A 27,824-nucleotide genomic window follows, 5' to 3' on the forward strand; every position below is an offset into this window, starting at 1 on the left:
GTGTGGGTTATTCTCAACGAGATTGGCAAACGGGAAACCAACATTATTTTCCTTAATTTATTCAAATGTGAATGAGGATAATCCTTTTCACAATGTTTCTTTCTGTCTCAAAACCATTGTTCAGCTCAAAGCCAAATAGAAATCTGGGAAAATACAGAGGAATTGGATTTAAATCTAGATGCCATAATAAAATATTATATACATCCAAGAACAAAAGGCATACACATTGAGACAGCAGATAATTTATAGGCTGGTATAGGTTTTGGGCATACTGGGATCGATGTATGTACTATGTTTATTTCTAAATAGTAACCTAGTGGATATTCTGTGTTCCCTTTCCATAACACAACAAGACACAGGTCAAAAGAGGATCTTAAAGGAAATTGCCCACTTCAACAAGCACTTAGGGACATAAATGCTTTCACATCTTTGAGTAAAGTCATTACAGTTGGTAAGCTCTCTCACAATGACAATTCCCTGATGACTCATGATTTTTATCATACACATTTTACACGTATGTAATAACCAGGTAATTACTGGTATGTGACAGTGTGGAGGAACAGGTAAACAAAAACACAAAGATGAATCTCCATAAGAGTCCATGAATGCTACAATACCCACTACCACTTAGTCTATAAAACATACTGTATTTTGGGCAACAACAAAATATTGTGTATGACAGTTGTTCTGGGAAGAAGATACTATTAATCTAGATCAGCTACATGTTATTATGTGGCTGTACCACTAGAGGATTACATGGCTTTTGAAATTTACAGTACCGGTCAAAAGTTTGGACACACCTACTCATTCAAGTTTTTTATATATTTTTTTACTATTTTCTACATTTTAGAATAATAGTGAGGACATCAACACTATGAAATAACACACATGGAATCATGTAGTAACCAAAAAAGAAACCAACAAATCATGTAGTAACCAACCAATCAAAATATATTTTACATTTGAGATTATTCAAAGTTGCCACCCTTTGCCTTGATGACAGCTTTGCACACTCTCTGCATTCTCTCAACCAGCTTCATGAGGACTGCTTTTCTAACAGTCTTGAAGGAGTACCCACATATGCTGAGCACTTGTTGGCTGCTTTTCCTTCACTCTGCGGTCCAACTCAGCCGAGACCATCTCAATTGGGTTGAGATTAGAGGTCGACCGATTAATCGGAATGGCCGGTATTTTTGGGCGCCGATTTTTTAATTTTTTATTATACCTTTATTTAACTAGGCAAGTCAGTTAAGAACACATTCTTATTTTCAATGACGGCCTAGGAACAGTGGGTTAACTGCCTTGTTCAGGGGCAGAACGACAGATTTTCACGAGTCCAACGCAATAACGACCTGCCTCTCTCTCGTTGCACTCCACAAGGAGACTGCCTGTTACGTGAATGCAGTAAGCCAAGGTAAATTGCTAGTTAGCATTAAACTTATCTTATAAAAAACAATCAATCATAATCACTAGTTGGGCCTCCCGCGTGGCGCAGTGGTTAAGGGCGCTGTACTGCAGCGCCAGCTCTATCGTAACCGGCCGTGACTGGGAGGTCCGTGGGGCGATGCACAATTGGCCTAGGCGTCGTCCGGGTTAGGGAGGGTTTGGCCGGTACGGATATCCTTGTCTCATGCAGCAATTCGACCATGAAGGCCTGATTCACAGTCTCCTCTGAAGAGTTGTGTCTGTTACTTGACACAACTGTGAAGCATTTATTTGGGCTGCAATTTCTGAGGCTGGAAACTCTAATGAACTTATCCTCTGCAGCAGAGGTAACTCTGGGTCTTCCTTTCCTGTAGCGGTCCTCAAGAGAGCCAGTTTCATCATAGCGCTTGATGGTTTTCGATGATGGTAGCTGGGTGAGAGAATGACAACTGTGCAAAGCTGCCATCAAGGCAAGGGGTGGCTACTTTAACAAATCAAAATATATTTTATATTTGAGATTCTTCAAACTTTTTTTTTAAGTTACTACACGAATCCATGTGTTATTTCATAGTTTTGACGTCTTCACTATTATTCTACAATGTAGAACATAGTAAAAATAAAGAAAAACCATGGAATAAGTAGGCGTGTCCAAACGTTTGACTGGTCCTGCATATACACAACACTGGAATAACCCATAATGGGAGATAACAGAAAACAAATACTGTGTTATTTATGACAAATAAAAACATGAGCAAAATTAAACCTACTCACCGATGTTCATAAAGTTGAAACATCCAAAATAATTTGATAAAGTAAAAATGAAAGTGCCATAGAAATGCAAGTACAGGGTCCAATTCTCAACTGGCTGCCTACATCCTGTGCACTAGTACAGTAAAAGGCATTTCACTGTGATAAGCATACTTGTCACATTCACTGTCTTCAAACTGTCATAGATGAGCCAAGGCGCAGCGAGCGTGCATGTAATTCCACATCTTTTAATAAAGTGAAACTTTCATTTAAAAAAAACAGGTAAACAGAAACCGAACGTGACGCAACCGTGGCGCACACAAACACACACAGAAAATAAATAATTACACACAACATATGTGGGAAAAAGGCTGCCTGAGTATGATTCCCAATCAGAGACAACGATAGACAGCTGCCTCTGATTGGGAACCACTCGGCCAAAAACAAAGAAATAGAAAACATAGAATGCCCACCCAAATCATACCCTGACCTAACCAAATAGAGAAATAAACGGGTCAGGGCGTGACAATACTGATCTGATGAAGTTCATTGAACTAATGCCGTATCTGACAAACAATACCAAAGAGCTACCAGTCAAAATTGGGCAAACAGACAAAAAAAATACTTGATACAACCAACCCATTTCTCGATACCTTAGTAAAAGAAGGCAAATGTACAACTTCTGATAAATAAAAAGACTCAAGAAACAATAAGTTATCAATGTAAAAGAGCAACATTTTACATTTAAAAAGTAACTATCTGAATTTTGTTGAAAAAAAAAGTTTTTATACAAAAAACAACAAACAAATGTTCAGATAATGAATTGGGGAAATGTGCAAAAACAATGTGAATTTCTCTTTAAATAATGCTTTACAGAAAAAGTTTCAGGCACATTCAGAACATATAAATCTAGCTAAACACCTTAAGCTAACACCATTAAATAATATACATAAATACAGGAAGTACTAGCATGACTTAAGTAGTACCAACAAGTGGATGCCTCAGACTTCAATGAAAAAGCTGGTAAGAAAAACAACTCTTCAAGATGATGATTAACAACCAAAGGCAGAAATTCCCCTTAAAATAACTGAAAGGAAAAAGGAAAGACCCCAATAAATAATGTGGAACTTGTACAGTGAGTTGATGTAGAAAATGACTTTTCCATACACTGTTTCTGAGATTACAGTGAAAGTATGGATAAAGAGCCAAAACCATGAAACCATGAAAACAGATTCAAAAAGAGTAGCAATCTTAACGCAAGCAGGTGGCTCACTTCTGTCAATTCCAGTAATTCCAGTTCAATTCCCCAGAACACGGAAGCAACTCTTGCTATCTAGAGAGGATGTGGAGAAAGCTCAAGTTACACCTAAACACTAGACCTGGATCAGCTTTACTCACCTCACCTCTATCCATAACCACTAAGATAAAAAATAAAAAAAACAGCTGGGCCAGGTAAAGTGCTTGAGGCAACATCAACGAAGAACGTGAAAACATTTCTGTGGAATGAGTCAACTGGAAGTGTCCGTTTCGTTGCCATTTCCTCTTTTGCACCAGAAGAGGTAATAAAACAAAACCGTTATTGGGGTATTTGTGGTTAACTGCATAATATCTCCTGTGTGTAAGGGGTAAAGGCAGTTGGCTTTCGCAGGTCACTTAGTGCACGTGCTGGCAGTGGATCTTCTCTTCAGCTCTGTCTAGCATGTTCAGCATCTCTTGTATGATGGCTTGAAGGGCTCTACCCAGGTCCTCTCCACTATAAGGCTTTGCTATGGGAGGCACGTGGACGAACGCTGAGCGCCCATGGCTCAGGTACAGAGAGGTATAGTAGGTGAAGTCACAGAGGTATCTGTCAGGGAAGACAGGAATGAAGATAATGGTTCTAATAATAATAATACTTTGGTGGGTGCTTATATTTATCCTATGCATGTGTGAATTGAAAATGTGTTTTTTGCATATCCCAACTCTTCCTGAGCCAGCGGCATTCAAATTTGGGGTCTAGGGGAACTACAGCGGGATAGCCAAAACTTAAGTAAAATAAAACATGTATTTTTTGGTGAACAAAAAAAATAAAGAGTACAGATTATTGTAGTACAGATTATCCGTGGCCTCCAACTGCTCTTAAAATGCATGTAAAACATGCTCTTCAACCGATAGCTGCCCACACCTGCCTGCCTGTCCAGCATCAGTACTCTGGACGGTTCTGACTTAGAATATGTGGACAACTACAAATACCTAGGTGTTTGGTTAGACTGTAAACTCTCCTTCCAGAGTCACATTAAGCATCTCCAATCCAAAATTAAATCTAGAATCGGCTTCCTATTTTGCAACAAAGCATCCTTCACTCATGCTGCCAAACATACCATCGTAAAACTGACTATCCTACCGATCCTTGACTTTGGCGATGTCATTTGCAAAATAGTCTCCAACTCTCTACTCAGCAAATTGGATGCAGTCTATCACAGTGCCATCTGTTTTGTCACCAAAGCCCCATATACTACCCACCATTGCGACCTGAATGCTCTCGTTGGCTGGCCCTCACTACATATTCATCGCCAAACCCACTGGCTCCAGGTCATCTATAAGTCTTTGCTAGGTAAAGCCCTGCCTTATCTCAGCTCACTGGTCACCATAGCAACACCCACCCGTAGCACGCACTCCAGAAAGTATATTTCACTGGTCACCCCCAAAGCCAATTCCTCCTTCGGCCACCTTTCCTTCCAGTTCTCTGCTGACAATGACTGTAACGAACTGCAAAAATCACTGAAGCTGGAGACTCATATCTCCCTCACTAGCTTTAAGCACCAGCTGTCAGAGCAGCTCACAGATCACTGCACCTGTACATAGCTCATCTGTAAAAAGCCCATCCAACTACCTCATCCCCATACTGTTGTTTATTTTATTATTTATTTTGTTCCTTTGCACCCCAGTATCTCTACTTGCACACTCATCTTCTGCACATCTATCACTCCAGTGTTTAATTGCTATATTGTAATTATTTCACCACTTTGGCCTATTTATTGCCTTACCTCCCCTGTCCTACCTCATTTGCACACACTGTATATATACTTTTTCTATTGTATTATTGACTGTATGTTTGTTTATTCCATGTGTAACTCTGTATTATTGTTTGTGTCGCACTGCTTTGCTTTAGCTTGGCCAGGTCGCAGTTGTAAATGAGAACTTGTTCTCAACTAGCCTACCCGGTTAAATCAAGGTGAAATAAAATAAAAATTAAAAGAATTGTATGGGATAATATACAAATGTTTTTGAGAAAGACAATTAGACATTTTTTATTTTATTGACTAAATGTATTTATTTTTAAGATTTTAAGGTTGTGTCATTCGATTTGGGTTGGGGTAGCAAGAAATTCTTCAGGGAAAAATGGGGTCCCAGGAATTCTGGTGGAAAAAGTTGGAATACCACTGCTCTAAGCGGTGGTTCAACAGTAAGAGTTGGGAAAACGTAGACCTAAAATATTATTTGAACTACAGGTGTATGCATGCACATTTCTAACAAAATCAATGTCGCAAACACAAAGGCACACAACAAGAGGATGTTTACCTGCCAGCATCTTTTGAGACGGACACTGCTACACCTAGGCCAGAGGCTGTCACTCTCTTGCAGACCGATTCCATGTCAATAACAGAGTCAATGCAGTCAGGACCCCCCTCAATGCAACACTGAGAATGGGGACAGAAGCGGCTGTTGTCGAGACCCTTGTAGCCATGGTTACGGCCACATTTCTCCAAGGTAACGGTGGTGGCCATACCCGAGACTCCAACATGGACCACTAACTGATTCCCCATGCAGAGAAGGACACAAAACAAACTAATTAAAAAATGGTGCATATAATTTTAATATTGAATATATTATCAGCAGGAAAGGAGACAGGATAGTCCATTTGTTGCTTTCTTACCTGGGGATGATACTGCTTCCATAATGACGGAACCAAACTCTGGACTGCCTGGTACTCAACAGGCACCTCATACACATGCAGGTCTACGTCCTTTCCCAAGCCCAGCTTTTTCAGTTCCTTATAACAAAGAAGACAGGTGATTCATATTCATAAAAGATCATAGAAATGTCTTCACATTATTTCGACACTCATTGCTTTTCAAATAAATAGACGTCATCTTTACTTTATCTATTCAGTCCATTTAAAAATGAACACAACAGAAATATGATTGGACGATATCATAAACATAAAAATTGGGAAAGGACAAATAGGAAAAGATGGAAATATCTGGAATCTGGAGGAGAGAACATTTCTAATTTTAGCGCTGACTAAGGTTTGTTTGACCACAGCCTGACCCTGCCACAAAGCAGCCCTTTGTTTGCTTTTAATGTACTTGGTAAGGATATTAAAAGCAGTCTAGACACCCTGAAAACCATTGTCCAATATCCCTATACAGCCCCACACCACCACTTCAGCCTTATAATGCTTCTCTCACACTATATGGCTAACATATGGCTACAAATATGTAGCAAGAAATTTGCTGAGTGAGATGTACTTGTCATCCCATGACAACAAATGTGTTCTATCAAATAGGCATTAACAAGATAGGCGGTTTTGAGTTATTGTCAGGAAAATAAATGAATCCTTAACTAATATAGTTAAAGAGTCTGTTTTCAGGCAGAATAGATCATTAATCCATTAAATATAGCCTATGTAAAATATGCAATATATACATACCTGGACTGCTACCCAACTGGCATTAATGGTGTGCGCTCCAAATGGCTCAAACCCTAAAAAATATGGCAGCGTTTAAAAAAATAAAATAATTGTTTGCAGATTTTTGTGTGTAATGTGTTCAATGTCAGGTTGGCTTCTCTCAAAGTTCAATTAACTTGAGATTGTTGCTTACTTATAGGTCTACATCTGTGTTATACACATTTATAAAAACATTTTATACAAACATTTGCCAGGTTGATTGGTAATACATTTGCTTGAAGGGGAAAAAAACAACTCTACTAAGAACCTATGCTAGAAGAGCCACTCAAAAAAAAGCTAAAACCCATAAAAAGCTAGCTTTATAATGAGTTTATACACTACATGACCAAAAGTTTGTGGACACCTGCTCGTCGAAAATCTAATTCCAAAAACAGTGGCATTAATATGAAGTTGGTCCCCCCTTTGCTGCTATAACAGTCTTGAATCTTCTAGGAAAGCTTTCCACTAGATGTTAGAACATTGCTGTGGGGACTTGCTTCCATTCAGCCACAAGAGCATTAGTGAGGTCACTGACGTTGGCCTGGCTCGCAGACGGCGTTCCAATTCCTCCCAAAGGTGTTCGATGGGGTTGAGGTTAGGGCTCTGTGCAGTCCAATCAAGTTCTTCCATACTGATCTTAACAAACCATTTCTGTATGGACCTTGCTTTGTGCACGGGGGTATTGTCATGCTGAAAGAGGAAAGGGCCTTCCCCAAACTGTTGCCACAAAGTTGGAAGCACAGAATCATTGAGAATGTCATTGTATGCTGCAGCATTAAGACTTCCCTTAGCTGGAACTAAGAGGCCTAGCCTGAACCATGAATCACAGCTCCAGACTTCCTCCTCCACCAAACTTTACAGTTGGCACTATTCATTGGAGCAGGTAGCATTCTCCTGGCATCCGACAAACCCATATTCGTCCGTCGGACTGCCAGATGATAAAGCATGATTCATCACTCCAGAGAACACGTTTCCACTGCTCTAGAGTTCAATTGCAGCGAGTTTTACACCACTCCAGCTGATGCTTTGCATTGTGTGTGGCTGTGGTGTGGCTGCTCGGCCATGGAAACCCATTTCATGAAGTTCCTGACGAACAGTTCTTGTGCTGACGTTGCTTCCAGAGGCAGTTTGGAACTCGGTAGTGAGAGTTGCAACCGAGGACAGACGATGTTTACACGCTATGCACTTCAGCGGTCCCATTCTTTGAGCTTGAATGGCCTACCACTTCGCGGCTGAGCCATTGTTGCTCCTCAATGTTTCCACTTCACAATAACAGCACTTACAGTTGACCGGGGCAGCTCTAGTATGGCAGAAATTTGACAAACTGACTTGTTGGAAAGGTGGCGAGCTATGTCGGTGCCACGTTGAAATTCACTGAGCTCATCATTCTACAGCCAATGTTTGTCTGTGGAGATTGCATTGTGTGGCTGAAATAGCCGGATCAACTAATTTAAAGGGGAGTCCACATACTTTTGTATACACAGTATAGTGTATGCAGTGGTGTAAAGTACTGAAGTAAAAATACTTTAAAGTACCTCCTAAGTAGTTTTTTGGGGGTATCTTTACTTTACTATTTATATTTTTAACAACTTTTACTTTACTACATTTCCCCCCAAATATTGTACTTTTTACTCCCCGACAAACAAAAGTACTTGTTACATTTTGAATGCTTAGCGGTACAGGAAAATGGTCAAATTCACACACTTATCAAGAGAACAATTGGTTATCCCTACTGCCTCTGCATATTTTGTAAATCATGTCCAAGTGTTAGTGTGCCCCTGGCTATCGGTAAATTAAAGACAAGAAAATGGTGCCGTCTGCTTAGCTTAATATAAGGAATTTCAAATGACTTATACTTTTACTTTTGATACTTAAGTATATTTTAGCAATTACATTTAATTGTGATACTTAGGTATATTTAAAACCAAATACTTTTAGACTTTTACTGTCTGACTTTCACTTTTACTTGAGTAACTTTCTATTAAGGTTTCAATACTTTTAATCAAGTATGACAATTGGGTACTTTTTCCACCACTGAGTGTATGTGTGATTGTGGCTGCAGTAACGTTGAGACACCACTCGGAATCCCTATGGGATTAATGGGCTGGTCTGTTGTTCCCTTGGAGACCAAGGGATCTGTCTGACAGGGAGGTGAAAAGGAGCAAGCGAGGGTCGGCAGCTGGCCAATTCTCTTTTGTGAAGCCCTCTGTTCCCAGGCAATCTACATATATTTTATCGGGCTATCCCGTCTTCAACTGGCCTTTGTGTCTGGGAGACAGAAGAAATACAGTATGACTATAAAGCTTTACTAGTTTCATAGTTTCAAAATGTTGTTTAAGACTGCAACAGTATGTAAAACATGTTTTTAGAAACTAGAATTTGATTTAGTAAAACACATGCAAAATGGGCCAAATAGCCTCATTACTGCATGTCTGGAGGTCTGAAATATTACAACTTTCATATTATTCTGCAACATACAGTTGGTTAGGGTATACATTGACACGTTCATAACGTTATACAATAGTGCAATTATGTCTAGTATGTTCAGTTATTCATGGGCCTGTTTATTTTCGAATACAAGAAACACATTATTAATGTGTCGAGCTTGACTGAAAAGACCAACTAGAAACTACGTACAGTCGAGCAAGTAGAGGAAAACCCACTAACCTGTTACAACAACATTCCGCTTACTATTGTCCATATTCTTCGTATCTGTAGAGAATGTTTTCGATTGTTATTCTAAATTTAACAAGGAACGCAGCTTTCCTGTCTCCGATTTTGCTGTCCTTCCAAAGCAGTCATCTATTTCTCGAGCTGCTTTTTTATTTCTCGAGCTGCTTTTGGCGTCTCGTTTTTCTCCCTGAGTCTGACGTATTGACTTATGGTACACTTGGGTCGACAACTTCCGTTAAACTTCCGCACGTTAAACGTTAACGCTAGTAAAGAATTAATGCCCAAAATATTCAGTTCAGTTGACCGGATAGTTTGTAATATAATCTGTTATAATGGTAAGTATATATTTTATCGAGTTTCAGTAATATGACGACTGTTTTTGCTTGTGTGGGACCGTAGAATGGGTCGAGCACAAACGCGCGGCTGTTGTTTACCATGCAGCTAACGTTAGCTATGTGCTAATGTAACGTGGACGTAGTTAAATTGCTAATTCATTGTATTAACGCTAATTAGCTAACACAAAATATAAAATAGCTACTATAAGAATAACCAGATTGGAATTTTGTATTTAAACACGGTTTGCATCTCAAGTCAAATGTGACCTATCGTGCTAGCTAACTGGTTATTATAAACCAGCTAACGTTAGTTGGCAAAAATGTGCATGGCTAACTTTACATGTGTTCTGAACATGTACTGGTATAATTAAGCAATAAGGCACGAGGGGGTATGGTATATGTCCAATATACCACGACTAAGGGCTGGTCTTAACACGACGCATCGTGGAGTGCCTGGACATATACCTCAAACCCCCGAGGTGCCATGTTGCTAATATAAACTGGTTACCATCTTAATTAGAGCAGTACAACTAAATGTTTTGTCATACACGTGGTATACGGTCTGATATAACATAGCTTTCAGCCAATCAGATCTCAGGGCTCAAACCACCCATTTTATAATGACTTTTTAACTCTATATTTGAAATTCACAGCTACCTCTATCTTTGCTGAAGACTGCACAGAACCACCCTATGGTAAGGACGGATTAAATTAGTACATTTTTGCCTAGTGGTATTTTACTCCGAATAGTTTTGAGTCATGTGAGTTCAAATGTCTCTGTTTGTTCATATCGATTTGGTCCTTAGTTTTTGTGGTACAAACATAACCCACACAGCTTTGATTTCTAACCCCAATTCTTCTTCCCTATACTTCTCAGCTGGTGGAGTTGAAGAATGGAGAGACGTATAACGGACACTTGGTCAGTTGTGACAACTGGATGAATATAAATTTACGAGAAGTCATCTGCACCTCAAGGGTAAAGATTTTGTCTGAGTACTTGTCGAGACTCAAGAGTTGTGACCACTGATCTGAAATATGTACATGGTTGCTTGCATTGGTGTACAAATACTTTAAAGTACTACTTAAGTAGTTTTTTTGAGTATCTACACTTTACTTTTTATATTTTTGACAACTTTTACTTCTCTACATTCCTGAAGAAAATAATGTACTTTCTACTCCATTAATTTTCCCTGACACCCAAAAATACATGTTACATTTTGACAGGAAAATGGTCCAATTCACACACCTCAAGAGAACATCCCTGGTCATCCCTACTGCCTCTGATCTAGCGGACTCACTAAACACAAAAGATTTGTTTGTAAATTAATGTCAAGAGTGTTGTAGTGTGCCCCTGGCTATCTGTAAATTTAAAAAATAGAAAATTGTGCTGTCTGGTTTGCATAATATAAGGAATTTGACATTTTAATACTTTTACTTTTGATACTTAAGTACCTTTTAGCAATTCCATTTACTTTTGATACTTAAGTATATTTCAAACCAAATACTTTTAGACTTTTACTCAGTGGGTGTTTTATTGGGAGACTTTTACTTGAGTCATTTTCTTTTAAGGTAGCTTTACTTCTACTCAAGTATGACTTTTGAGTACTTTTTCCACCACTGGTTGCTTGTGAGTGACAACCACAAATGAATAGGCTAGATTGTTGCCTAAACATCAGACTGTTACCATGGTTACTCCATGGATTATCAGTCTGCCGGAAGTCACCCTAAAAAATATGCAATAGTCTCTACAAGACAGAATGTTGAATAAAATTATATTTACACTTATTTTACTGGTTGAACATGCTGTTGGTCCTTTTGGCAGCAGGTGGAGACCAGATTTTTTTTTTTTGCGGCGCCGGTATGTTCTGTCACTGTGTTTTCTATCTCTTTGATGCATTACACGCAAAGCACAATATGTAAACAATAGCCGAACGTAGTCGACTGAAGCACTTTTCCTCACAACCGGCAGGAAGTGTTTGCCATTCGGTTAGGTTTGGCTATATTGTGCAAATTGCATCAGTATTGGAAGTAAAAAACCGTAAATACAGACCAGCAAACTGCAGATTGGGTTGATAACACTTCCTTGTGGATATTTTATATCAGATTACCTTTTGACATAGGGACAACAGGTAAAGTATGTTGAAATTAAGTTTGTTCAACATTTTGACTTGTAATGGGACTGTTCGGGAATGCTGAGCCTACATGTTAGACTTGAGTGTGTACGTATTTTACTCTCTGATTCTAAAAGAGGCTTGCTACATGGCCAAGTCTTACTTCCGAATCAACGATCAGAAAAATGACCATGTATAACCACAAGATGGCACTATTGACAGTTAAAAGATTCAGTTTGTAGGAGTTCTACTAAGACTAAGTTAACGCTGAAACCCTCCCCTTATCCCATTCGCTCCCATCGTTTAGGATGGAGATAAATTTTGGAGGATGCCTGAGTGTTACATCAGAGGAAGCACCATAAAGTACCTGCGTATCCCTGATGAGATCATTGACATGGTGAAGGAAGAGGTGGTGTCCAAGGGCCGTGGGCGAGGAGGCATGCAGCAGAACAAACAGCAGGGCAAGGGTCGAGGGGGAGGAGCAGGCAGAGGTAAGATGGAACCCCTCTCTGGAATGGCAAATGGGGAAAATGTGTTTGGGGTGCTTGTAGGGTGAAGCAATTGGGGCCTATATGACAGTATCATTTTCTAAGTGTTTCCTTGTTGAAATGGTTTGTGTCATGCTGTATATGCATGCTCTATGTTTAGGTGTGTTTGGAGGCCGTGGTCGGGGCATGCCAGGAGTGGGAATGCCAGGAGTGGGCAGAGGCCAGCAGCAGGAGAAGAAGCCTGCTGGTGGTAAACCTCAGGGAGTCAAGAACCAGCACTGAGGAGAGGAACAGACAGGTCAAATGTAAGGAACGAGTGTAGTTTTCACAGAATGACAACTCTATCAGTCAGTGGAGGTCACCTTACACAATGGCTGTTGTAATGGCCATTACTGCTCCCTCACTGCCATTTTTTAGCCATGTGTGTTTGACCTCCACCAATTTGTGAAATCACAACGTGAGAACTATGAATATTCTGTGCAGTTCAGAAAGGGCAGGGTTTTGTAGACAGATTTTTGCCTTAAAGTTTTTGTTTAGTTATCAATTTGGGCCACCGTCAAAAACATGTAATTATCGTCCACAAGAACTCAACAGTAACCGAAATTTGAGAAGTTCAACGTTATTGTTTTATTGTGCCCAGAGCAATCTACTACGTTGATTGTACCCAATTGTCTTCAGTGTAATATAAGCTATGTAAAGCACCCATTTTTGGCATCCATTTTATGCCCTTGGAATTTGAAGACTTAAGTTGATTGTGTTATGAGGAAAAATACGTAGTTGGTTAAAGAAATGTCAAGAAGTCTGGCAGTTTATTTTCAGAGTCCCAATTGGGGGTTTCTAAATGTTTTACTTTTGTGGAGTTTATTTGCAATTTGCAACATGAGACAACAATGTTGTAATTTAGCCTATACAAAAGAACATGAGAATAAATGTTTTGTTAAATATACTGTACTTGAATGTATGAAAGAACAATAACTATTGGATTTGTTTTGAATGGGTCTACAGAATGAAAAGGTATTTTGCTACGCTCATGCTAGCTTACCTCTAAAATGACAAAACGCAATTTGCATAGTAGGTTTATGTTCTTGTATAACTAACCAGCTATAAAAAATAAAAAGTCAACATAAACAATCAAGCATGCATATAACAAAGCTGGTGTAACCCTTTCTCTAGCCCCCTAAAGCACAACCGCAATCACACAGCTGCTGAATCAGCAATAATGCAGCCCTGATTAACATGACACTATAATTCATGGAGTTAAATATCACGTGAGATGGTGACTGATTTATGATGCTGTTCTATGAGTTTTATTACTGTGGTCTTGCATGTCTTGTGGCTGTTTTGAAATGAATCAGAATGGAACATAATCGCTGTTCGTTTCAGTTAAAACATGAAGCTCTGGAAAAAAACATTCTCACTTTCATTTGCATGAAAAGCTAGCTTCAATTGAAAATGTAAAACGCATGGTAGTTCTTTGACAAGGGGTTGGTGGAAATTATGAGGAGATGGTTTCTCTATTACCTCTGAAATATTTGTATCAAGCAAAAAAAGTGTTTTTCAATACCAAACTCCCTAAGCACTGGTTTAGTGTCCCATAAATGTTATGAGACCAATGTGCCACATCTCTTTCTTGAAGAATATGACCCTGGATATCAAAGTTATGTAGCACTTCGATGAACAAATTAACAGAATTTTGTTCTCCAAGTTTGGCGCTCAGCCATAAAAACACTTGTTTGCCTTTTTCTGCCTGTGGTGAATGTATTTTGTTTTTAACAGCACTTTTAGGACGTGAAAGATTCCATTAACAGAAGTTTCAAGCCAATGGGCTTTCTTTTTCCGACTTTGCTGGCATTTCTTTTAGTTTGTAGAGACCTCGATTATGAGAGAGAGATACTTTAATGAATGTTGAAGTTACCCTATACCCAAATCCATGGCTATAGCATTACTCCTAAGTATTAGATGTCCCTATAAGCCACAATTCCGAACCATTGTGGGGAACTACTATGAGAGAGAATAGGGTATTGATGTGTGTGTGAATGAGGGGGAGAGCTGGTTAATGGTCTCCAGTTGAAGGTTTTCCTCTGCCAAGATATGCCACAGATAAAGACCCCTGAGATAAAGACATGGCTCTCTCCAAGATAAAGCTTTCAAGCTTGTGACTAATAAACATTTTCTGTCTTTCCATTTTAAAATTATAACCATAGAGTTAATGCCAATCCAATAACTACTAGCCTATTTCTTTGCTCATAGTTTAAAACGTTGTAGACTGTAAAACATGTCAAACAACAAATACTATAGATTGCAATTATTTTGTCCCCATACTAATTAACTGGAACTAGTACAGTTAGCTAGTAGACAATGGACATCAGAAGGCCTGTGACTCATGATGATAATAACCCTGTATGAATGTAGGCGTACATTAGTGGTGCACAGGTCAGCTGTTCACCCGCACCCACCCACAATGGATGCTAACCCTTCAGCAACCACCCGACTATACACTGAGTGTACAAAACATTAGGAGGAACATCTTCCTAATATTGAGTTGCACCCCCTTTTGCCCTCAGAGCCTCAATTTGTCAGGGCATGGACTCTACAAGGTGTGGAAAGCATTTTACAGGGATGCTGGCCAATGCTTCTCACAGTTGTGTCCAGTTGGCTTGATGTCCTTTAGGTGGTGGACCATTCTCAAACCAGTGTGCCTGTCACATACTACCATACCCTGTTCAAAGGCACTTAAATCTTTTGTCTTGCCCATTCACCCTCTTAATGGCACATACACAATCCACAACTCAATTGTCTAAAGGCTTAAAACCTGTCTCCTACTGTTCATCTACACTGATTGAAGTGGATTTAACAAGTGACATCAATAAGGGATCATAGCTTTCAACTTGATTAATCTGGTCAATCTGTCATGGAAAGAAGTTGTTTGTGATGTTTTATACACTCAGTGTACGTGATGAAGAGAAAATCTGATGCCCGCACCTGAACCTAACCCCCAAATATAGCAAATGCGCTATTCGGCTACAGTCAAAGACTGCATAACGATTTTTTGACAGACATTTTTTGTTGCCCGATTTAGATATGTTTCTGCTTATAATTTCAGACATTTTAGTTGGCTATTTTTTAGTCAACTTGTCTATAATTAGATACATGCAACTTCTCTTTTGTAGTTATATGTTGCCCGAGAAATAAATAAACCCTTGATCACCAGAATAATGTCATCATTCGATAGAATGAATGCTTTACTCTAGTTGACATAGGTAAAGTTTTCTCTGTCATCTTTTGCAGAGCAAAGACTTTAGGGACTGGGGAGAAAATGGGAAAAAGAAATAGATATATTTTCAAAATAAAATCTGTTTGACTGGTTGTAAGCTGTGAAAACCACCCAAAATGTTTCTCATAAGATTTTAGTTCAGCTTGGATACATATTTTATGTGGGTGAAATACTATCAGCATTCTTTCAAGATGCTGAAAGAAAGAAATCATGTTTCTTCACACTGTTCCCGGATAAAACATTTTGCCTGCATTTGGTGTAACCTGGCATCAAGAAATGCTAAATTCTGCAGGAGTTAATATTATGGCTCTGTGAGCAGCTATAGACCTACAGTCTGTGTCCAGACCTCAATGTAGCCTATAGATATGAATTGCACAATAATTATACATTTATGGATTTTTTAAGGTATTGTTTTCTCTTTAATCAACCTGTGGTGGATATAACCACGGGGACTGTGGGTTATGAGTCAACCCGCACATCACTAACGTACATACACTAAATGTCCAAAGGTATGTGGACACCCCATCAAATTATTAGATTCTACTATTTTAGCCACACCCGTTGCTGACACGTGTATAAAATTGAGCACACAGCCATGCAATCTCCATAGAGAAACATTGGCAGTAGAATGTCACGTACTGAAGAGCTCAGTGACTGTAGAAAAGGCCCATGGAGTTGGTGGAATACTCCTTTAATTCATTGCCATTTACTCAGCTGGGCCAGGGGCGCTTTAATTAGGTCAGGTGGAAATGTCCGACAGATCTCAACTCCATAAAAGGAGGAAATTGCCATCGCCTGATCTCGCTGCTTTCTCTTCCTTAACTCCATCTCATTCAGAAGTTCTGTGCGTCCATGAATCCACGTAAGTCCACCGACTCTGTTACCTTTCATGTTACCTTTCTGAATTATCTGTGGCGATCGGGAGAGTGGGCCATTCAGTTATTGTTTATAGTTATCACCGCGGGCGCGGCTTGGAGCGCAGCTTCAAACATATTGTGTAATGTGAATTGTCAAAGATCACGGCCCTACGGATGCTCATAGGCCAATTATACAATCGATATGGTTCATGTGTATTGAAATTAATTATATGTACACATGAAGACTGTTGAAAGCGTGAAATGAGAAACGTCATTGTTTGCTAACTGATTGACTTTGATCATGGGGATTATAGATTGTATAACCATTCACTGTTTGTATTCTCATGATTTATGATAAATAGTTGTGAGCCTAAATGACTCGCGGATGATTACTATTGACTTCTTAATGAACTGGACTGTTGAATTCCCTAATTTATGTTAATAATGAATGATATGATTTGATCTTTGATTATGAATTTGATTGTATACATGTTATTTGTTTCCTTTGTGATGCAGCACAGACTACCCAGTAAATATACCACTTTATGGTTAAAGGAATTCCTGCCTCAGTCTCATACATTCCTCTGTCACCTGACCCGTGACCACCTGTTCACCTTCATTGTCAGTCATCCTACCTGTCCAGCTACCCACACAGATTCCACTAATCTTTCAATGGTCCTTCGAGCCGGATGATGACTGAACCAAAGACAGGTGAAAAAGAAATGGAGGCGGAGAGGGAAGAATTGTCTCCACTGGAAGGAAGAAGAGAGGAGGAGAGAGCAGCTGAGGGAAAGGTCTTGGAACAAAGGAAATATCCAGGAGCTAAGCCTAAAGCAACAAAGGCTTCATCCTCAACTACCAGCAGCAGCAGAAGAACCAGGCAAGCCCCTGGTTATCTTAAGGATTATGTGGTCGAGGTTCCGACATCAAAGGGCAAGCCCACCAGAGCTCAAGGTGTTGATGGATCAACTATACATTTCAGCCATCAACCATCCCCTCTGAGCCAAGGACCGGAAACTGCTTTGGAGCAGGAAAGTGGTCTACGTGAAGAACCTATGGAGGAGGTAACTCCCACTGCACAGGTCGACCAGCTTCCAGAGGCAGGCTCCGCTCACCCCTTAACTAATGGGAAATCGTCGAAGCACTCTAGACGGAGTGGGAGTTCGACCAGTGGATACCCCTTTGGAAGTGGCCATGGCAGCCGCCATTCACTAGCCCTCAGCGATTCACAGACCGCTGTCCTACAAGAGAGGATGAAACTATTAGCTTTGGAAGAAATTGAGCGACAGATTGAGGAGGAACGACAGGCTGACGAACGATGTCACCAATTGGATGTGCAGGCCCGTAGAGCTCTACAGGAAAGGGAATTCATTGCCAAGGACCTGGCACAGCAGCGACGGCACCGTCAAGCCAGAAGGGAATTGGAGGAGGCACGGATGGTCACATCCTTCCTGGAGAGGAACGAACAGGGAGTTGACCTGACCACCCCTCCACATGGACCTGTACTGTCTGCCTTTCTTTCCCAATCTGCCCCTCTGGTACAGCATGGCACACAGTCCTCGGAGGCTCCGGGGTCAACAGCCAACACGGAGCACGGGAGACAGGCCGCTCCGCCAGTGACACAAGTTAGCATTTCTCCATCTGGACAAAGCATCACTCCTTCGCCTTTCCGCCAATTACCAACCAAGGCAAATCGTTCCTTTCGTCCAGGGCCAGGCCAGTCCTCAAACAACAGGTCGGAGGGCTCTCGCCCAATTCCGGCTGCCACAAATGGTGGGTCTGGGACAGTAGGGGACCGGCCCAATGAGGCCACAGTGGGCTCATCAGAAGTCCCGGGTTTATCCTTCACGCAACCAGAAGAGGGAGCCAACATTATGAAACTTCTAGTAGCCTCAGCCTATGGAATTCCCAGACCCAAACTGCCATACTTTGAAAATGGAAAGGAGAGTGAATTTGTCCTTTTGGAAATGGCATTGGAGAGCCTACTGGGTATTCACAGTCATCTGTCAGAACGCTACAAATACCAAGTACTAATGGATCATTTGCGGTTTCCCAGTGCATACAGGCTGGCCCAATCCTTTATGCACTCCGCAACACCATACACTGCAGCTCTCCAGGCCCTGAAGGCGAGATATGGTGAGCCACGTCAGCTGGTCCAGAATGAACTAAACAACATCCTGAACACGTCTCCAATTAAAATGGGAGACCATGCTGCCTTCCAGGAATTCTCCCTGGCTGTCCAATCCCTGACCTCGATGCTCCAATCCGTTGAAGGAGAAGACGGGAACGAGCTGAAATGTGGCTCCCACGTGGACAGGCTTCTAAGCAAACTTCCAGTGTACCTCAGAGACAGTTTCATTGAACATTGTTTGAATAAGGGCATCCTGAAAGAGGGCTCGAGAAGCACCTATGCTCTCAGAGACCTGGCCGCATGGTTGGAGGTGAAGGCAAAGGCGAAGAGCATCGCTCACCAGGCCACAATCTCCGCCATAGCCACAGGGGGAAGGAAGGAGTTTGAACGCCAGCAGGGACAGAAAAGGCCAAATCCCACTACCATGTACTTAAATAGTGAGGCCGGGGAGGAACCCGGGAGAAGACCCCTCTCAAGAGCAAGAACATCAAATTCCAGCCTTACTGCCCATATTGCAATAGTAAGGGGCACTTCCTTGGCTCATGCCCCAGAGTAAAAAAGCTCACTCAAACTCAATTGAAGGCCTGGATCACTTCAGGCGAGCGATGCTACAAGTGTGCCCGTAGCCATAAGGTGGAGACCTGCACATTGAGGAAACCCTGCAACCGCTGTAAAGAAATCCATCTCACCGTGTTGCATGATCTAATTCCCCAAGCACAGAAGGAGCAGAGTATGCTCATGGTAGGAGCTGCAAAGGAGCTGTATCTCGACCAGCAGAACCGGTCTCCAAGGGTCATGTTGAAGGTGGTCAAGGTCACTCTGCAAAGTGAAGGGAGAAGCATTGATACATTCGCCGTTCTAGATGATGGGTCAGAAAGAACAATCATTCTCACAGCGGCCACCCGTCAGCTTAACCTGGAAGGGACCCCCGAGACCCTTAATCTCAGAACGGTGCGACATGATGTTATCCAAATGAAAGGCTCTGCTGTAACCTTTAGCATTTCACCTTCAGGAAACAGGGACGTGGCCTATAACATCACCAATGCCTTCACGGCAGATGGCTTGAATCTCGCAGAGCACTCCTGCCCGATAAGTGTTCTACAGAAACAATATCCTCATCTACGAGGATTGCCTCTTCCTAACCTGGCCAGAGTAGCACCACTTATCCTGATTGGGTCAGACCACCCACATCTCGTCACCCCGACTGAGCCTATACGAGCTGGACCAGAAGGAGGACCCATTGCTGTCCATACATCCTTGGGTTGGGCTGTGCAAGGTCCATCCCATCTACTTCTCTCCACCCAAGCTGTACAGTCACAGCAAGTCCTCTTCACCAGAAGCAATCCAGATGCAGCCACTGACCTCCTTCGGAATGTTGAGATGCTCTGGAAGATGGACACCTTCTCCAACCGGAAGCTACAGGAGGTCACTCGCTCGAAAAATGACTCCTATGCATTAGACCTCCTGGAGAAGAGCACCACCACCACTGAAATGGATGGCGTTCGCAGGTATGCAACCCCACTGCTACGGGTGCCCAACCATCCTCCTCTGGCAACCACGACACGGGCTGTACTCCCACTACTGCGTGGAACGGAGCGACGCCTGGTGAAGAATCCTGAGCTTGCAGAAGTTCATAACCGAGAGATTCATAACCTTGTGAAGGCAGGCTACGTCACTGAAGTGACAGCTCATGAAGAGGGAAACGCACTCCGTGAATCCTGGTATCTCCCTCACCATGTTATCCAGCAACATGGTGGGAAGTATAGACTTGTCTCCAACTGTTCATTCCAAGCAGCTGGTCAAAGCCTGAATGACTGTCTACTCCCCGGACCAACCTTAGGTCCTTCCTTGCTCGGTGTCCTTCTCCGGTTCCGGCAGCACTCTACAGCCATCAGTGGAGACATCAAAGCCATGTTTCATCAGATTCGTTTACTGCCTTCCGACACCACACTGCTCCGGTTCATATGGCGAGATATGGAACGAGATGCAGAGCCCACAATCTATGAATGGCAGGTACTCCCATTTGGCACCACCTGCAGTCCTTGCTGTGCCATATACGCTCTGCAGAGACACGCACGGGAGCATCCAGACAGTGACCCAGAAGTATTGGATTCAGTGGAAAATGCCTTCTATGTGGATAACTGCTTACAGAGCATCCCATCCACGGCTGAAGCGAAATCACTCCTTGATAAAGTGCGGAATCTCCAGTCCAAAGGGGGATTTGAGGTCCGACAGTGGGCTAGTAACAGAGCGGAGGTTATCCAGCACCTCCCGCCACAAGCTAGGTCCAGTAGCAGTGAACTATGGCTAACGCAGTCTGGTGCTAACCCAGAAGAGCCCACTCTAGGACTGAGGTGGAGCTGCATACCGGATACCCTGGGGTATAAGCACCGCTCATCCCCAGTAAAGAAACCCCCACTCTGCGCACCATCTATCGGACCCTGGCCAGTCAATACGATCCCCTTGGGTATATCCTGCCATACACAACACGGGCCAAAGTCTTAGTCCAGGACCTGTGGCAGACCAAGAGGGACTGGGATGAACCAATCCACCCGGCTGACCTAGTGGAACGATGGATCTGTTGGGAAACTGAGTTAACGGAGCTCTCTGATGTCCAAATGCCAAGATGTTATGTACCATCCTGTGCTGACCAACTGGGATCATGCCTGGAACTGCATGTGTTCTGTGACTCTTCGGAGCGAGCTTATGGGGCTGTTTCCTATCTTAGAGTGGGGGATAAGGCAGGCCACACCCATGTCTCCTTTGTCATGGCCAGGTCCAGGGTCGCACCCAAGAAGCAGTTGTCAATGCCTAGGCTGGAACTCAGTGCTGCCCTTTCCGGAGCCCAGTTGGCCTCTACCTTGCGAGCCGAGCTCACCTTGCCAATCCAACGGGTCATCTACTGGAGTGATTCGACCACTGTATTGACCTGGCTCAAGTCGGAGTCCTGCAGGTATAAGGTGTTTGTCGGAACTCGCATTGCGGAAATCCAAGAACTAACAGAAGTCCAGGACTGGAGGTATGTTGATAGCATAAACAATCCTGCTGATGACATTACTAGAGGTAAAACCCTTAAGGAATTGGCTAAACCCCATCGCTGGAGCTTGGGACCACCATTCTTGTCCCAACCAGAGAAAGAGTGGCCGACAGCCCCCAGGCGTGCGGCCCCTCCGCAACCAACTGAAGCTCATGAGTTAAGGAAGTCCGCCCAATGCTACAGCATTTCTACGGAACCAACAACGGCTCTCCCTGACCTAACACAATCCCACACACTGCCGGATCTGATCACAGCCACAAACCAGACCTCAGATGGGGTGGCTTCTATACCTACCTCCCTCGCGGCAGAGACACTACTCCTCCAGCAAGCACAAGCGGTTAGCTTCCCTGAGGAGTTGAAAGCTCTGAAAGCAGGTAGGGAAGTGGCTAAGGGCAGCCGTCTTCTCTCTCTTGCCCCAGAATATGATCCAATCCTTGGAGTGATCAGAGTCGGAGGGAGGCTGCGCCAAGCAGAGGTTTTGGACCCAGATGCTATCCACCCAATTATCCTTGACTCCAGACACCCTCTTACCAGGCTCCTCATCAAGAGTTATGATGAGTGGCTTCTCCACCCAGGGCCAGAGAGGGTCTATGGGGAGATGAGGCGGAAGTACTGGATAATTGGAGGACGAGGAGCCATTCGTAAGCACCAATACGCCTGCGTAGAATGTCAGAGATGGCGGGCCGGAGCTACGGTGCCCAAAATGGCAGATTTACCCCCTGCTCGCTTGCGCCTCCTTAAACCACCCTTCTGGTCAACAGGAGTAGATTGCTTTGGCCCCTTGATGATCAAGTTAGGTCGTCGTGTGGAAAAGCGCTGGGGCATTCTATTCAAGTGTTTGACAACCAGATGTGTCCACCTGGACCTACTGGAAAGTTTGGATACTGAAGCCTTCCTCATGGCCCTACGGCGGTTTATCTCCCGACGGGGAAAACCCTACGAGATTCTGGCTGACAGAGGTACGAACTTCAAGGCAGGAGAAGCCAGGTTGGAGGAAGCCTTCCAAGCCATGGAACCCAGCCTCCAGGATCAGCTGATGGACCAACAAATCTCATTCAAATTTAACCCTCCAGGCGCTCCTCATTTTGGAGGAACATGGGAGCGAGAGATCAAATCTGTAAAGACGGCCTTACGAGTCGTACTAGGGGACCAAACTGTCACTGAAACTGTCTTGAGGACCGTCCTGATAGAGGTGGAAGGGATTCTGAACTCCAAACCCTTGGGATATCTCTCTGCAGACATCGCTGACCCCGATCCGGTTACACCGAATATGCTCTTGATGGGACGACGAGATGCGTCACTTCCTCAAGCCATGTATGCTGATACCAACCTCGTAGGCAGACGCCGGTGGCGACACAGCCAAATCTTAGCTGACCATTTTTGGACCCGATTCATTCGGGATTACCTACCAAGTCTACAGCACAGAGGGAAATGGCGGAGAGAAATGGCCAGCCTGGAAACTGGCCAAGTAGTAATGATGGTGGACCCTCAGCTGCCTCGAGCCTCCTGGCCAGTGGGCCGTATAACTAAGACCATGCCTGGGATCGATGGTCGTGTTAGATCAGTGGAGATCCAGGTGAAGAACCGGACATATATCCGGCCAGTTGCCCGACTGATTCCTCTCCCTGAGATGACAGAGGACGGGGAGCAATGAGCCTTTTTTGAGGAGTGTGGAATTTAACAAATTTCCGGGGTGGCTGTAGAAAAGGCCCATGGAGTTGGTGGAATACTCCTTTAATTCATTGCCATTTACTCAGCTGGGCCAGGGGCGCTTTAATTAGGTCAGGTGGAAATGTCCGACAGATCTCAACTCCATAAAAGGAGGAAATTGCCATCGCCTGATCTCGCTGCTTTCTCTTCCTTAACTCCATCTCATTCAGAAGTTCTGTGCGTCCATGAATCCACGTAAGTCCACCGACTCTGTTACCTTTCATGTTACCTTTCTGAATTATCTGTGGCGATCGGGAGAGTGGGCCATTCAGTTATTGTTTATAGTTATCACCGCGGGCGCGGCTTGGAGCGCAGCTTCAAACATATTGTGTAATGTGAATTGTCAAAGATCACGGCCCTACGGATGCTCATAGGCCAATTATACAATCGATATGGTTCATGTGTATTGAAATTAATTATATGTACACATGAAGACTGTTGAAAGCGTGAAATGAGAAACGTCATTGTTTGCTAACTGATTGACTTTGATCATGGGGATTATAGATTGTATAACCATTCACTGTTTGTATTCTCATGATTTATGATAAATAGTTGTGAGCCTAAATGACTCGCGGATGATTACTATTGACTTCTTAATGAACTGGACTGTTGAATTCCCTAATTTATGTTAATAATGAATGATATGATTTGATCTTTGATTATGAATTTGATTGTATACATGTTATTTGTTTCCTTTGTGATGCAGCACAGACTACCCAGTAAATATACCACTTTATGGTTAAAGGAATTCCTGCCTCAGTCTCATACATTCCTCTGTCACCTGACCCGTGACCACCTGTTCACCTTCATTGTCAGTCATCCTACCTGTCCAGCTACCCACACAGATTCCACTAATCTTTCAGTGACTTTCAACATGGCATCATCATAGGATGCCACCTTTCCAACAAGTCAGTTCATCAAATTTCTGCACTTCTAGAGATTCCGTGGTCAACTAAGTGATGTTATTGTGAAGTGGAAACGTCTAAGAGCAACAACGGCTCAGTCGCGAAGTGGTAGGCCACTCAAGCTCACAGGACTGCCGAGTGCTGAAGCAAGTAAAAATCGTCTGTCCTCGGTTGCAACACTCACTACCAAGTTCCAAACTGCCTCTGGAAGCAAAGTCAGCACAAGAACTGTTCGTCGGGAGCTTCATGAAAGGGGTTTCCATGGCCGAGCACACAAGCCTAAGATTGCCACCATTGGACTCTTGAGTTAATGTATCACGCTTCACCATCTGGCAGTCCAACGGACAAATCTGGGTTTGGCGGATGCCAGGAGAAAGCTACCTGCCCAAATGCATAGTGCCAACTGTAAAGTTTGGTGGAGGAGGAACAATGATCTGGGGCTGCCATTCATGGTTTGGGCTAGGCCCCTTAGTTTCAGTGAAGGGAAATCTTAACGTTACAGCATACAATGACATTCTAGACGATTCTGTGCTTCCAACTTTGTGGCAATAGTTTGGGGAAGTTCTTTTCCTATTTCAGCATGACAATGTCCCCATGCACAAAGCGAGGTCCATACAGAAATGGTGAGTCAAGATCGGTGTGGAAGAATTTGACTGGCCTGCACAGAGCCCTACCTCAACCTCATCGAACACCTTTGGGATGAATTTGAACACCGACTGCGAGCACTAATGCTCTTGTGGCTAAATGGTCCCCACAGCAGTGTTCCAACATCTAGTGGAAAGCCTTCCCAGAAGATTGGAGGCTGTTATAGGATCAAAGGGGTGACCAACTCCATATTAATGTCCATGATTTTGGAATGAGATGTTCAACCAGCAGGTGTCCACATATTTCACGTAAATCACGCGAGAACAAGGGAAGTAGTCCCCAAGGAGTTGAAGATTGGAAGGATATACATTTTACCATCAGCTTTCATGTGTTTGATCAATCTGTGTCATGTCAGATGCATTGGAACACATATTCCCACTATATCTACAATACCATATACAGTGCGGCAAAAAAGTATTTAGTCAGCCACCAATTGTGCAAGTTCTCCCACTTAAAAAGATGAGGCCTGTCATTTTTATCATAGGTACACTTCAACTATGACAGACAAAATGAGGGGAAAAAATCCAGAAAATCACATTGTAGGATTTTTTATGAATTTATTTGCAAATTATGGTGGAAAATAAGTATTTGGTCACCTACAAACAAGCAAGATTTCTGGCTCTCACAGACCTGTAACTTCTTCTTTAAGAGGCTCCTCTGTCCTCCACTCGTTACCTGTATTAATGGCACCTGTTTGAACTTGTTGTCAGTATAAAAGACACCTGTCCACAACCTCAAACAGTCACACTCCAAACTGCACTATGGCCAAGGCCAAGGAGCTGTCAAAGGACACCAGAAACAAAATTGTAGACCTGCACTAGGCTGGGAAGACTGAATCTGCAATAGGTAAGCAGCTTGGTTTGAAGAAGTCAACTGTGGGAGCAATTATTAGGAAATGGAAGACATACAAGACCACTGATAATCTCCCTCGATCTGGGGCTCCACGCAAGATCTCACCCTGTGGGGTCAAAATGATCACAAGAACGGTGAGCAAAAATCTCAGAACCACACGGGGGGAACTAGTGAATGACCTGCAGAGAGCTGGGACCAAAGTAACAAAGCCTACCATCAGTAACACACTACGCCACCAGGGACTGAATTCCTGCAGTGCCAGTGGTGTCCCCCTGCTTAAGCCAATACCAGCAACAGTGTGTGAAAACCTTGTGAAGACTTACAGAAAATGTTTGACCTCTGTCATTGCCAACAAAGGGTATATAACAAAGTATTGAGATAAACTTTTGTTATTGACCAAATACTTATTTTCCACCATAATTTGCAAATAAATTCATTAAAAATCCTACAATGTGATTTTCTGGAATTTCTTTCTCATTCTGTCTGTCATAGTTGAAGTGTACCAATGATGAAAATTACAGGCCTCTCTCATATTTTTAAGTGGGAGAACTTGCACAATTGGTGGCTGACTAAATACTTTTTTGCCCCACTGTATGTGGCTGGACTAAAGAAAAGGAAACCTCTCTTTTAAAAAAAGGATTCAGCATCTCTGAATCACTAGTATGCCTAGTGTTAACTGTGTTGCTAAAAGCTTTTTTCTTGCTGCATTGGAATTCATTCGCTGTCAGTTTCCCTTTCTTTCTGAGAGACAGAATTTCACCATAAAAGCAGAACGACGTAAAAAGATGAGTTGCTGAGGGAGGAAAACCATTTGCTCTGCTTCTCAGTCATTGCTCAAGGGGTGTGTGGATCAGATCTGTGTGCGGATCAGATCTGCTGTAATTTATTTCCTGAAATGTTAGCTGTGATAACTGGCTTTGACCAGGGGGGTGGAAGGAGGGGGTAATTTCAGAGTTAGTCTTTGTGTCTTCCTCTCCTTCTCTCCCATCCTCCCACGCATTGTTTGCCAATACACCACTGCACCAGCCCACCCAAACGCAGCCTCGCTCTAATCGGCAACTCTCTCACCTGCGTCACATTGCATGACGGTGTTGCCGTGGCGACGGCCCCCTCCTTGCTACCCGAGGAAGATGATGGCTGCTGATGCAGGCAGGCTGCTGATGTCATCACTTCTCTTGAGAAACTGGGTTATTTTTTACTGCAGGGCACAAATATACCAGCCTGTCCATGTATTTATGGAAACCCGCATCTATTGTAGGCTGCCAGGAAACATTATTACAGTTTCTCTCACCATTACCATTAAAGAGAAGCTTTTCCTTTCCTCTATTTAATTTCAGTGGTGAAATGAGAATTTCAGTGCTGCTGTTTTGAAAGGCCTATTACTTTGGAGATTGTCTCCCCAGTGGTTGTCTGAGTTTGCCTAGTCTCCTGTCAATGCATTTAACACTGACTGTGAGACATGACGTTACAGGGTTATTTCCTTGAACTAACGCTGACTAGATTAATCTGAGACATCGAAGGCCTACAGCATGCTCTCTTGTAAGGACATCTGTCAACATTTTGAGCCCCTCTAGGCTGTTTGCATTGATTCCATTATGCTTCCGCTTCATTGCATTATACTGACTCAACCCTTTTTTTAGGCAAACACAAGTGCTAAAAGCCTTGGCATATTTGTGTGGCTGAGTGGCATATATCTTTTTTTTGCCATTGTGAAATGTCTTAAATGCATTCCCATATCTTTGTGCTTTCATCAAGTAGGTGTCACTGTCAAAGTGATTACTTTTTCATTGTGACTTGATATGAGATGGGCATGTTGAAAAAGGCATTGTTTTTGGCACTGAGGGCAGGTCAACTTTTTTGTCTGAACCACAGAATTCCTTCCAGGCTTAGTTCACTGCAGTGATTTATGGTTTCTTTGACTAT

General features: G+C 42.7%; 2 protein-coding genes across 2 annotated transcripts; one reads left to right on the forward strand and one right to left on the reverse strand.

Annotated features, from left to right (window-relative positions):
- Positions 1-43: 43 nt before the first annotated feature.
- On the reverse strand, positions 44-9,660 carry LOC115109142 (pyroglutamyl-peptidase 1-like). Its single transcript, XM_029633765.2, has 5 exons — positions 9,551-9,660; positions 6,866-6,918; positions 6,089-6,205; positions 5,734-5,966; positions 44-4,018 (listed from the first exon to the last, which is right to left on the reverse strand). Exons 1-5 carry the CDS (start codon positions 9,582-9,584, stop codon positions 3,826-3,828), a joined length of 630 nt encoding a protein of 209 aa, XP_029489625.1. The 5' UTR covers positions 9,585-9,660; the 3' UTR covers positions 44-3,825.
- A 140-nt stretch (positions 9,661-9,800) lies between these two features.
- On the forward strand, positions 9,801-13,625 carry LOC115109143 (U6 snRNA-associated Sm-like protein LSm4). Its single transcript, XM_029633766.2, has 5 exons — positions 9,801-9,891; positions 10,545-10,586; positions 10,769-10,867; positions 12,310-12,493; positions 12,651-13,625. Exons 1-5 carry the CDS (start codon positions 9,889-9,891, stop codon positions 12,770-12,772), a joined length of 450 nt encoding a protein of 149 aa, XP_029489626.1. The 5' UTR covers positions 9,801-9,888; the 3' UTR covers positions 12,773-13,625.
- Positions 13,626-27,824: the final 14,199 nt, after the last annotated feature.

Source organism: Oncorhynchus nerka, linkage group LG25 (assembly GCF_034236695.1).
Source record: "Oncorhynchus nerka isolate Pitt River linkage group LG25, Oner_Uvic_2.0, whole genome shotgun sequence".
NCBI classification, from domain to species: Eukaryota; Metazoa; Chordata; class Actinopteri; order Salmoniformes; family Salmonidae; genus Oncorhynchus; species Oncorhynchus nerka.

Excerpts from the sequence above, each read along its gene's own strand:
- LOC115109143 (XM_029633766.2), top strand. Across the intron at positions 10,868-12,309 it reads AAGTCATCTGCACCTCAAGG|GATGGAGATAAATTTTGGAG; the intron begins GTAAAGATTTTG and ends CCCATCGTTTAG. Across the intron at positions 12,494-12,650 it reads AGGGGGAGGAGCAGGCAGAG|GTGTGTTTGGAGGCCGTGGT; the intron begins GTAAGATGGAAC and ends CTCTATGTTTAG.
- LOC115109142 (XM_029633765.2), bottom strand. The coding sequence starts at position 9,584 with ATGGACAATAGTAAGCGGAATGTTGTTGTAACAG. Across the intron at positions 6,206-6,865 it reads CCAGTTGGGTAGCAGTCCAG|GAACTGAAAAAGCTGGGCTT; the intron begins GTATGTATATAT and ends CTTTGTTATAAG. Across the intron at positions 5,967-6,088 it reads GGAAGCAGTATCATCCCCAG|TTAGTGGTCCATGTTGGAGT; the intron begins GTAAGAAAGCAA and ends ATGGGGAATCAG.